Below are 13,162 nucleotides of genomic sequence, written 5' to 3'. Positions count from 1 at the left end.
AACCTTTTTATCCATTCAGAAATAACCAGTTTTAGAACAATTTTCTTTTAAAGAATATATATATCTTGAAGTCTTTCTCTCACTCTCTCCTAAGTGTCCAAATCTATCATTCCTTCTTCTGGGAACCAGGGACAAACTTCTTCTATAAGTCCCCCAAAATTTTTCCAGTCGGTCCTTACCGACCCTGACTTCTTTAGCTTGTATTTCTTGGTAAAGCTGGAGAATATTGATTGATTCATTAGCATCATACAATATACCTTGCAAATAAGATTGTATCTTTTCCCAGGCAATTTGATTATCATTGTATTGTTTAGGTGAAATACAAGTCCAATGATATTTTGCATGACATTGCAGCTGCATTCTAATTTTCAAAGTTACTCATTATTGTCCTATATATTTATCATGTCAAACAGAGCACTTACTTTTTCTGCTAATTTCTTATCTATATCCTCTTGAGTACCTAAAGCAGTTGTAACATTTTTGGACAGCTCATTAACATAATGTCCTGTCTGGATGGACTGACTTAAGGCCACCACTGCCATAGCTGCTGTGGCAGTAATGGTGACTAGGGCCGCTATACCAGCAATTAGTAGCCCAATAAAGTGGCAGGGTCTATTAAGCCCCTTTTTTATTTTTATTTTTCAACTTGAACCTTAAGGGTTCCATGAGCTCTTTCTATAATTCCTTGACTTTGAGGATTATAAGGTATTCCACTCTTATGTTGAACCGTAAATTTGGCACAGAATTTTAGAAATGTCTGATTAGTATATCCTGAGCCGTTGTCAGTCTTAATGACTTTAGGTATTCCTAGAACTGAAAAGCATTTAAGGCAGTGGGCAATTATATGTTTAGTTGCCTCTCCTGTCTGTGGAGTGGCAATTATAAACCCTGAAAAAGTATCAATAGTTACATTATATACTTTTGTTTTCCAAATTCAGGAACGTGGGTAACATCCATTTGCCATATTTGATTAGGAATAAGGCCTCTTGGGTTTACTCCTAATGGAGGAACAGGTTGAGTTAGAGGGCAGGTAGCACAATGTTTAACTATTTGTCTGGCAGCCTCCCTTTTTCTGATTTTAAATTGCAGACAGAGGCCAGAGCTATTTTGATGATGTATGGCATGAGATTGTTGAGCTAGCTGTTCCTGAGTAAGGAAGACTTGCCTAGTTGCTGAATCTACTAATACATTACCTTCTGCCAATGGTCCTAGAAGTCCTGTATGAGCTTGTAGATGACTAAAATAACAAGTTTGACTGTGTTTCTTAATTTTTGCTGAATAGACTGGAATAAAGCTTGAACTTCATTATTAACAGTTTCTATAAAGGCAACAGTTTCCAAAATGTGTAAGGTGTTCACAACATAAAAACTGGTGGAATATAAATTAAATTTTTGTCTTGCGATTTTATTCAAAACCAAGCATATTGCTCTTAATTCAACAATTTGAGCTGAGGCTGGGGTGGCTTTCCCCAAATCCTTAGCCATCTGCCTTCTTTGTTGCCCACTTTTAAAGGCATAAATTACAGAGAAAAAACTACATTCTCTTTGTAAGGAATTGGGGGCGCCGCCGAATAAAACAGAGAAGAGACTGGGGAGCCAATCAGCCGAATAAACAGGGATCAGGCTTTATTGGGTACACTCCGGGTGGGTTCACAGACTCCGGGGGTCGAGTCCTAGAAGCCACCCTCAATGTAGGGGCTTGTGTGTTTTATATCTGCCTGTTGTAGCTGGAATTTGTCCCTTAGGGTTTGGCCCTGTGGGGGCTATGCATGGAGCCTCTGGAATGTGAATCTATAAGAGCAAGATGGAAGTTAATCTACAAGCTCGAGGCAGGCCGTTCAGGGTGGGAGACAAGGCTGAGCAAGTGAGACAATGGTCGAGCACTTTGCCTGGCGCCAGTCCCCAGGCCATCGGACACTCTTGGCACCACTTTTGGCACCCTTAAGTGGGGCTGACACAGAGAAGGGGGAGAGAGAAGCTTGTTGGAGGTCAGGGCAACCATTAATCTTTTTTCTCATGGTTCCTCTGAGTTTCCCAAGTCCATCATTAACCCCTTATTTTTATATTTTTCTTTGGGCTTCTCAAGGCCTTCTCAGGTTAATTAACCTTTTAGTATATCCTCAAGGGGGGTCCTGAAGGACAGGATAGAATTTCCTTGGGGGGCTAAGAGGAGTTAGCTGTCCTTCAGGGCAGGCTGAGGTATTGTTGACAAAATTGTTTTTCCTTTCATTTGAACCTCTGGATACTGACATTTCTTAATATAATTGGGTTTGTCAGTAGTTATATCAATCCAAATATCAATATATGGCATTTGTTCCAGGTGACCAAGGCTCCTGTATATTTTCTGATGGACCATAAAAGCCAATTGCAAATTGAAAGTACCTTCAGGAGGCCAATTAACCCCTTAGGCAGGCCATTCAAGTTCATAGAGTACTCTCAGAAAACCAGGATTGGCAGGCTTTTCATAGTCACAGGAGCGCTTAAAGAAATCAGAAAAGTTAGCAAGCACACATTCCAAGGGAGTGGGGGGGGGGACTTCCTTGTCCCATCCTGGAAGGCAGAAGGCAATGAAAACACAAAACAAGAAACACAGACAGACAAAGATTACACTACACCCGTGGGTGACCAAACCAACTCCGTACTGCAGAGCAGCACCAAAACAACAGCCAGAGAACAGCGTCCTGTTTCTGACCAGGGTGATGCAATTGGTGCGGAGTCCTGCCTGCATCACCAGCAAATGCCTCAAGGTGCAAACAAACAAACAAAAGGGGATTCCCCTTACCAACATCCCAGATGAAACAGAAAGTTCCAAACCGAATTGAAAGCCAAATGTAGAGGCAGAGGATGTGGAGGCTCCCTCCGCCTATTCCAAGGAGGTCAACCCCTTAGAGTGGGGGACCTCACGGTTGATCTCGCTGGGGCCTCCAAATGTTGTAACCCAGGAGAGTCAACCTCACTGGGACACAAAGTTGGGTGAATTAGAGGTGAGCTTTAATACCTGCGCAAGGACTGCAGTCAACCTACTCAGAGGAGAACTGCAGCCCCGAGCTCAGGGGGAGGGTTGCTTATATAGGACAGGGGTCATTCAGGAGTTTAGCAGAGCAAGCAAGCTACGTGTACAGAAGTGGAGGCAGTTAGTGATAAGCAGGAGGAAAGAGAGATGGATATCAACAGTTAGCCAAGCGCAATACATATATTTTTAACAGTTACAGTTTTATGGGGTAAAAAGGGAGCTTCAGTTTCTCCCTATCAGTTTATTTACAGAGCATGCATGACCCTCTGGCCTTGGGGCCATTTCTGTTTCTGTCCTCCCTTTTTCTGGAGAATGTTGCTTTTCAAATTCCCAGTGAAGGTCAAATTCCGGTTAATTTTTAAGGGGCTAAAAGCCATCTATAACATTCCCTATTGTTTACCTTGCCATCCCTGAGGCTGTCTATTAGGGCAGCTTAAGGATAAGTTGTTTTTCTTTACTGAATTCCAAGGATAGTGAGCTATAACACCTTATTTATTCTATCATGTGAATCATTTTTTTTTAGCTGTAACTTTATTCACTATAACCTGAGAAATCCAGACTATTCTAAGATGTTTAACTAATAGAGACTATTTATTTAAATACAGAGATAGGACAAGAAGTGGGGCACAGTAAGATGCTTCTGAGAGTTTTTAAAAGGAGACCATCCATGTATTTTTAAACATTTATTATATTCATTTAACCAAACATCGTGTTGCTTTTAAAAATCCCCACTTTCTCAGGGGGAAGTTCACACAAATAATACAGCCCTTATTGCTGTCCAAGGGCACCCATCCCACCCCCATGCACCTCTGCAGATCCTATCATGCTAGATTTGACATCCTCTCTGGCCCTGGTTGTACTGGCTCTCTTCCAGCTGCTCTTCAGTTGTTTTTTACTGATGTTTTGTCTGCATTATAATTGTAATTCCAATTTGGTCCTGGGAGACAGTCTGTGTAGCTTCCATTCACTCAACTGACATCTCCATTATTCCAAGCATAAATTATTTTAACAATAAAGTGTATTATATATGAGCCAGTATATTATATATTCTGACATCATTTTTAATTAATATCTTTAAAATACTGAATGTTCACAAAAATAAGTATTTAAAAATTTTTTAAATATTTTATTTATTTATTTATTTATTTGTTTATTTGTTTATTTATTATTTTTATCCTCACCTGAGGACATTTTTCTATTTTTTGTTCAGAAACAGTGAGAGGGAGAGAGAGAGAGAGAAACATCCAGGTGAAAGGGGCACATTGAGTGGCTGCCATCTGTACAACCTAATGAGGGCCAGAAAAAACTGCAACCTAGGTATATGCCCTTAGCAGTAACCAAACCCGGGTCTCTCTGAACCGCAGGCTGATGTGCTAACCGCTGAGCCAAACTGGCCAGGGCTAAATTTATTTTTACTTTTATTTTTTTTCTTTATTTTTGTTACAGATGTTTCTTCTTTTTACCAATTGACACCCTACTCCCCACCCCCCCTCACCTGTCTCCAGCTTTGTTGTCCCTGTCCATCAATTATGCCTAAATGCAAATAAATTCTGTGGTTTGTCTCTTCCCTCTCCAGCAACCCTCTCTTCTGAGTGTGAGGTTGGGGGGTTGGAAGATGGATGTTTTTAAATCTTTTGTTAAGCACTCTCAACCTTGTGTTAATACATTCTCAGAATCCTAGCCCAGGGGAAAAACCTGGCTCCACCAGGTGTGTTGGGCACTTCATTTTCATGTGAATAAGGGTTTGTAATCTTTTGGCCTCCAGGTCTCTTCCCATAAAAAGCAAGAAACAGAGCTAGGGTATATGTAGTAATGCCATCTTAAGAAAATAATTTACTTAAATCCACTTGTAACCTGGGTATACCAGCCTGCAAATAAATAGGACTGCATCCAAAGATATGGAGCATTTGTTACCTTGCAAATCTCCCCCTCACTGCAAACATCTTGTGCTTGTGATCCCAGCAGGCCAAGACAGCAAGTGGTGACTCTGACGTGATGACGGGTAAGCAGCGGCGAGATTCCATGTGACCAGCAAATAGTGATGCAGCGGAAAGATTCTACACAACCAGCAATGTAAAGGTATGCAAAAGGGAAGTAGCAATCTGGATCCAAAGTAAACTTTAGTCACTCGAGTGAGTAAGAGTATTCTCGAGCCAGCAGTGCCCAGCTTGGGACAGCTGCCAGCATAACTAGTGTCTTGAGGGGTTTCCAGTAAGACAGCATGGGGTTGGGATTTTCTAAAGATCAGTGACTATATGTGAGTTTTACACAGCTGCTGAAAGGGGCTCAGTGCTCTGCATCAGAGTGGAAACTCTTGCAGCTTCTGAGGGACAAACAGGAGTTCTGCCAGTGGTTCCCTAAGGAGGGAACATTGGATTCTGACTGTAAGGAATCGGGGGCGCCGCCGAATAAAACAGAGAAGAGACTGGAGAGCCAATCAGCCGAATAAACAGGGATCAGGCTTTATTGGGTGCACTCCGGGCGGGTTCACAGACTCCGGGGGTCGAGTCCTAGAAGCCGCGCTCAATGTAGGGGCTTGTGTCTTTTATATCTGCCTGTTGCAGCTGGAATTTGTCTCTTAGGGTTTGGCCCTGCGGGGGCTATGCATGGAGCCTCTGGAATATGAATAGATAAGATGGGAGTTAATCTATAGCCTAGAGGCAGGCTGTTCAGGGTGGGAGGCAAGGCTGAGCAAGGAGACAGTGGTCGAGCACTTTGCCTGGTGCCAGTTCCCCAGGCCATCGGACACTGACATGTGGTTCAAAATAGGGGAAACTGTTAGGGTTTGCTAGGATTCAAGGTGCAAAATTTCTACCTCCACCCTTCTTTTATGGTGACTGGTATTTACAACATTGCAGCAGCTGACTCAGGAGATCAGTCCCAGCAGTGAGGCAGCTCCAAACTTCCCTTCAAAGGATACTCCTGAGCCAAAAGCTCCCACTTGGTCACCAAAGGAGGAAGGATTCCCTCCCCCTTCTCCACCTTTTGTGGAGGATTTCTTAGCCTCACCAAGCCCAGCAATGGAGGGCTGTTTTATAGAGGCCAGGAAAGCGGGCAACTTTGGGGCTTTCCCAGCTATAATATAGCCAGGTCAACAATGTGTGCATTGTTGTAGACCAACAAGACAGACCAGACTCAGACTTTGAACTGAGTTCAAATTAAAAGAGCTTTATTAACCACAGGGCGACTGTCCCATTCTACTCAGAGGAGAGAGCAGCCCCGAGCTCAGGGGGAGGGTTGCTTATATAATTGTTTTAGCCCCTGTTAAGAAATTTGGATTAAGGGTATGTGAGCAAGCAAGCACATACAGAAGCAGATATTTGCAGTTAGCTGTTATGCCTGAGGGAACAATCAGTTTCTGTGTACACAAAGCAGTGGTGATCTATACAATGCAGTGGTTATCTACTAGCAGATAGTTCTTGCCATTCCCTTAAAAATCCAGGGAGCAAGGTCACATGATTGTCCTTTATATTATGAATGTTTGCACTATCAGGTTTTTAAGAATTCAGGCAAAGCATAAAGGAGAATGGTTTGCAAAGTTTCTTTACTATAGGAATATTGGAGGGAATAGCTGGTAGTTATATGATGACTCCTTGGGATTGGAGGGCTCTAGTAAAAACGGTGTTGATGCAAGCCCAGTTTGCCATGTGGAAGTTCAAAAAAAGGGTGGGAGACCTCAGAGCCTCCATGGCAGGAAGTATCAGCCTGGATCTTATCACCACCACAGAATTAATCCTTAATGAGTCTGATAATATTTGTTTGGTACCTACAAGAGTCTATGGCCCCTTGCCAGAGGGGAAAGTGGGTTTAGTGATGGGAAGATATAATTTAACAATGAAAGGGTTACAGGTGATGACACAGGTAACTGACACAGATTTTAAAGAAGAAATTAAAGTAATACTTAAAGCAGTGGGCTTTCATGTATTAATGCCAGGAACCCCAATAGCTAAATTTCTTTTGTTACCCTACTAGGTTCCTGGAGCCAACTTTACAATTAGAGAAAATGCAGGATTTGGGAGCACTGGTCAGTGTGATGTTGTCTGGACTGCAGCTATTAACACCAAAACGCCCTTGCTCTCCATTAATATACAAGGGCAACTATTTTCAGGATTAGTGGATACAGGGGCAGACATTTCTATTATAACAACACAGGAATGGCTTAAAGCCCTGGTAACCCTATTAATTACTGGAGTGTGAGGAATTCAATCTCCTCAACAAAGTACTCGCTGCCTTTCCTGTACAGGTCCAGATGGACAAAAAAGATGGATTCAACCTCATGTAATCTCCCCTAAATTTGTGAGGAAGGAATCTTCTCTCTCAATGGGGAATGGTTATTCAAGCCCAGCCTTTAGGCTAGGGGTCACTGATAAAATTCCCCTTTTTTCATTGGCCTGGAAAACAACAAAACCAGTATGGGTTGATCAGTGACCCTTAAAAGGGGAAAAATTATTACATGCAAACAGATTAGTAAAAGAGCTATTAAAAGCAGGTCATATAGAACCTTCAGTCAGTCCCTGGAACACTCCCATTTTTGTAATTCCAAAAAAGGGTGCAAAATGGAGATTACTACATGATTTGAGAGCAATCAATGCTATTATAAAACCCATGGGAGCATACAACCTGGGCTGCCCAATCCTACAATAATTCCTGAAAATTGGCATGTAATTATTATAGATCTTAAAGATTATTTTTTCACTATCTCTTTGGTTCTTACAGATAGAAATTTATTTTTTGTTTGTTTGTTCTCTCCATTTAAAATTTACCACTTAGATTTCCCAGGCAATAAACTTTCAAATAGCTCTAGCAGATTTCATTGGAGAAATTAATTACTCTCTTCCAGCAAATACGTTATTGCAAAATGTTCCTCAGTTACACCTTAACTTGGTGCAAAAAATTAGTAATACCCCATTACCTGGGACTAGAACTGTATTTATTGATGGACAGATAATAGGCCATCCTATACATCTCAAAGCATTAAATTAGTTCTCCAACAATGGAGCATTAGCCATAAAACTGGCATCCCCTATAACCCTACAGGATGAGCTATTGTTGAACATGCTCATGCTACTTTAAAATTTTTAATTAGAAAACAAAAAGGGGGGGAGTATGGGAGAACCCCCTGTAAATAAGCTTTCTCTGGCAATCTATACCTTAAATTTTTTAAATCGAGATTGCTTTGGCACTACAGCTGTGGAGCGACATTTGCAACAAAAGACTTCTGCCATAGGGCCCAAGCCTTTAGTCCAGTACAGAGATCCACAGCAAGAAACTGAGTGGCAAGGTCCTGCAGAGTTACTGGCTTTGGGGTGGGGGTATGCTTGTGTTTTGTCTCCTACAGGTCCCAAGTGGCTGGCAGCATGGTGGATAAAATCTTACCATGAACAGGAAGAACCTGCCTTTCAATCTGACTTCTGAGATGGCACAACTGACATTGGACACTGATTGTAAAACTCACACTCAGTCCCAGACTCAGTCCCAGGGCCCCTCTCAAACCCTTTTTAAGATTACTTTGGGAAGCCTTAAGCAGTTGCAACAAGGTTCTGAGGATATGCTAACTAGAATGGGGGCTTCTCTTACCCCAGAGAATATATTTTGGCTTAATCATCTAAAATCTTCACCCAATCTAGGGTAGTTATTTTATGCTGCTTGCTTATATTATTGAACCTCGCAGCAGATGCAACAATTGGAGGCCCCAGTGAGATTCTCTGGTGTTTTGCTACACCAAGGGCTAGACACCTAGGATGGGCTACCTCTCCCAATCTGGCCACTGGACCCCTATGGATCTGAGGGGAGGCACCCCCTGAGTTCCAGGACTCCAGAGCTCCTACTTGGGTTTCTGACAAATGGCCAGGAGATGCCAAGATGTCCCCCCCAAAAATGAAAGGAGACCTGGTAAAAGCCTCTGGAGGTGAGTTCTGGGTGACTGGTCCATCTGGATGAGAGTGAGAGGGCCGGACATGGCGCAGCCTCTCTTCTCCTGGGAATCCCCCTAAGATGTTAATCTGGCAAATTCTGGTTCAAATCTAGCAAATTCTGTTCATTCAGACCCACCACTGGGACAGAAGGGGAGACTGATCACCTCCCAAACGGCATAGGTGCCACTCAGGATAAGGAATTTCTGAAAGAAAATTTAAACAGTGTGTGAATCTGACTATGAATGTAATTGCGTGTGAGTGACCATACTCCATACTACATGACGTTTGTAAGCAAAAGTTTCTGTCCTGTGTGTCTTTCCTTGTTTTTCTCCTCATCTACCTCCCTACAGTGTCTCCCTCAACTTTGTTACTTAGTCTAATTATAGTTAGCAGCCCTAATGCTCAGAAGACCTCATTGGGTTGCATTTCAAAACTTTATTTGAGGAAGGTTCTGATTAGGGCACAAATACTGATAGTGGACCCCAAACTGGGCCCCAAGAGAAACCTGGGCAAAGGTATGACAGTGCCTGTGAGGCAGAGATATAGCATAAGGCCTGAACAAGTTTCTGGTGCAAACATTTCCTCTCTTTGGGCCCTAGCAAGAGTCTTGATCTACAGGAGGCTAATAAGGTGGGGAAGCAAGGTGTAGTGAAAGACTTGAGGAAAGCTCAGAATGGCTAAGAGTTCTTAAAGATTCACCCACCATCTTCCATTAGAGCTATGATTAATATTTGTGCTTTGAAGGCCTGGAAAGAGTTCCCAACAAAAGGGAGAATGTGCTAAACTGTGCATCCATCAGACAAGAACCTGAAGAGCAATATCAAGATTTTGTAGCTTGGTTGCTACAGACAGTTAACAGAATAATTGGTGATTCAAGGGCCGCCCCTGCCAGCGGGCCACTGTGTGTGTCCTGCTTGATGCCATACTAAAAGTTGTCCAAAACTCCTCCGCAATGCCCTGACTATGCTCACCTCGGAATCTATGCACCCATTCCAGCCCGAGGACTCAATGTGGTTTTCTGAGGACTCTGGCAAATGGTATCCTCTATGCAGAAGACTGAAAAATGAGTGATGATGCTCCTAACCACTGCAACCATGGTGATCCCACAATTTCAAGAAAACAAAATGGGGGGAGATGTGGGGTTGGGGGGTTGAAAGATGGACTTTTTTTAACCTTGTGTTAAGCACTCTCCAACTTTTTAATGCATTCAAGAAATCCTACCCCAGGGGGAAACCTGGCCTGACCAGGTGTGTTGGGTGCTTCATTTGCATGTGAATAAGGGTTTGTTATCTTTTGGCTTCAAGGTCTCCTCCCATAAAAAGCAAGCAACAAAGCTAGGGTGTAAGCAGTAATGCCATCTTAAGAAAATAATTTACTTAAATCCACTTGTACCCTGAGGGTACCAGCCTGCAAATACATGGAACTGTGTCCAGAGATCTGGAACATTTGTTACCTTGCAAATCTCCCCCTCACTCCAAGCAGTGTGTGCTTGTAGTTTCATTGCATAGCACCTATCCTGGCAGGCCCAGAGATGGCACCTAAGGTTGTCAGTCTGTACCCTACTTTCACATCTCTGGGTCTACCCTGTTCCTCAGACTGTTATGGTCATTATATTCCACAAATAAGTAAGATCATGTGATATTTGTCTTTCTCTGCTTGGCTTGTTTCACTTAAGATAATACTCTCTAGGTCCTTCCATGTTGTCTCAAAGGATAAAAAATCTTGGCAGCGTTGGAAAGATGGCGGAGGAAGAGCAAAGAAAAAAGATCCCTTTGGTTCCAGAAAATCTCCTGAAAAAGAGGAAGGCTTATCAGGCCCTCAAAGCCACCCAGGCAAAGCAGGCACTTTTGGAAAAGAAGGAGCAGAGAAAAGGCAAAGATCTCAAGTTTAAGCGACTGGAATGGTTCCTACACGATGCCTGGCGGCAACAACGTGACAAGGTGCGCCTCAGACGGCTAAAAGTGAAGCCTCACGGTTTGGAAGTGCCAGATGAACATTCCTTGGCCTTTGTTGTACGCATCCAAAGGATCAAAGGAGTGAGTTCAGTGGTACAGAGGACCATCGCAAGGCTTCGCCTGAAGAAGATTTTCAGTGGTGTCTTTGTCAAAGTGACCCCCCAAACCATAAAAACACTGTGGATAGTCGAACCTTATGTGACCTGGGGATTTCCAAATCTGAAGTCTGTCCGGGAACTCATCTTGAAACGTGGACAAGCCAAAGTTAAGAATAAAATCATCCCTTTGACAGACAACACAGTGATTGAGGAGCACCTGGGGAAGTTTGGTGTCATTTGCTTGGAAGACCTCATTCATGAAATTGCCTTCCCGGGGAAGAATTTCCAGGTGATCTCAGGGTTCTTGTGCCCTTTCCATCTCTCAGTGGCTCGTCATGCCAGCAAGAATAGAGTAGGCTTCCTCAAGGAGGTGGGCTCACCTGGCTATCGAGGGGAACGCATCAATCAGCTCATCCGGCAGCTGAACTGAATCCAGAATATCTGAAAGCACAGTGCATCAGAAGCATGTGTTTTTGTTTTTGGAATCATCCAGTATCTTCAAAGAAGATTATTTTTTGCTATATTTCCAGAAACTGGAGGGGAAGGGTCAGGGAAAAGATGGAGATGTTCCTGGCAGGCACTTCTCATCACAGCCCAGTTCCAAAGGAGAAGTCCAGTGTGTTCTCCGTGTTGGCCACTGCTGCCTCCTCTGAAATCAAGAGGACTCATGCTATCCAGGGGTGTAATATTAATGAATGGATACCCAAGCACGAATACAAGATGGCAGTGGACCAAGCCCAGGGGCATACTTGAACCTGGGGGTTCCTAAAGCTTGTTTTGGAAAGAACTTGAAATAACATTTAAAAGAACACAGAATCCTCACTTGTCTGTTGTGAGTCCATGTTCCAACTTCAGTGACAGCTTTGCAAGCTCTCGGGCTTAGCTGGCTCTATGTTTCTGGTGGCCTCCTTACCCCAGCTCAGGATTTTAACATATTCTTGGACCTTTGAGAAGGGAAGGACCATTTCCCCAAGAAAAGATGCTTACACTCCAATATTTACTTGGAAGTTCAGGGTGTTCATAGACTCTTCTCAAGGACCCATGCACCTAACGTGAGAAAGTCCTGCACTGTCAGGATTGGTTACCCAGGTCCTGACCTTGCTAATCTGGTTCCATGTCCTGTGGAAGACCAGCATTTACCAAGACGGCTTTTTCCCTTCAAGCCAATGGGTGTTTCCTATTAACAGTGGTACTGGTGTGGCTCAGTAGATTGTTGTCCCATCGACTGAGAGGCCCCAGTCAGGCCTCTCAGTCCCAATTGGGGCACATGCCCAGATTGTGGGCTTAATCCCCAGTAGGGGGTGTGCAGGAGGCAAGCTGATTGATGTTTTCTATCCCTTCTCATCTCTCTAAAAATATCAATAAAAGCATATAAAACCCCCCCAAAAAAAAAAAAAATCTTTCTTTCTTAGAACTACATAGTACTCCATTTTGTATATGTACCACAGCTTTTTTATCCATTTGTCTACTGATGGACATTTGAGCTGTTTCCAGATCTTAGCTATTGTAAATAGTGCTGCTACAAACATGGGGGTACATATATTCTTTCTGATTGGTGTTTCAGGCTTCTTAAAGTATATTCCTAGAAGTGGGGTCACTGGGTCAAATGGCAGTTCAATTTTTAATTTTTTGAGATAACACTATATTGTTTTCCGCAGTGGATGCACCAGTCTGCCTTCCCATCAGCAGTGTACAAGAGTCCCCTTTTCTCCACAACCTCACGAACACTTGTTGTTTGATGTTTTGTTGATGGCGACCATTCTGACAAGTGTGAAGTGATACCTCATCGTTTTAATTTGCATCTGTCTGATTAGTTATGTTGAACATTTCTTCATATATCTCTTAGCCATTTGTATGTTCTGTTTAAAAAGGTTTTATATTTAGATTCTCTGCCCATTTTTTAATTGGGTTATTTGCCTTCCTTTTCTTGAGTTGTATGAGCACTCTATATACTTTGGAAATTAACCCCTTATCTGACATCTCATTGGCAATTATGCTCTCCCACACAGTGGGTTCCTTTTCCATTTTGGTGGTTGTTTCTTTTGCTGTGCAGAAGCTTTTAAGTTTGATGTAGTCCCATGTGTTCATTTTTTCCTTTGTTTCTGTTGCCTTAGGAGATATATCAGTGACAATTCTTCTGCGTACGATATTCAAATTTTGTTGCTTAAATTTTTTTCGAGGA

The 13,162-nt window shown here is 42.8% G+C and overlaps 1 protein-coding gene across 1 annotated transcript; it reads left to right on the top strand.

Annotated features, from left to right (window-relative positions):
* Positions 1–10,645: 10,645 nt before the first annotated feature.
* LOC118635957 (60S ribosomal protein L7-like 1) lies at positions 10,646–12,271 on the top strand. Its single transcript, XM_036271030.1, has one exon. The coding sequence runs from the start codon at positions 10,667–10,669 to the stop codon at positions 11,408–11,410; it is 744 nt and encodes a 247-aa protein (XP_036126923.1). The 5' UTR covers positions 10,646–10,666; the 3' UTR covers positions 11,411–12,271.
* The last annotated feature ends 891 nt before the right edge of the window (positions 12,272–13,162 follow it).

The sequence above is a fragment of the Molossus molossus genome, unplaced genomic scaffold (assembly GCF_014108415.1).
Source record: "Molossus molossus isolate mMolMol1 unplaced genomic scaffold, mMolMol1.p scaffold_m16_p_2, whole genome shotgun sequence".
Lineage (NCBI taxonomy): Eukaryota > Metazoa > Chordata > Mammalia > Chiroptera > Molossidae > Molossus > Molossus molossus.
This window is presented reverse-complemented; position numbering and strand designations above follow the sequence as displayed.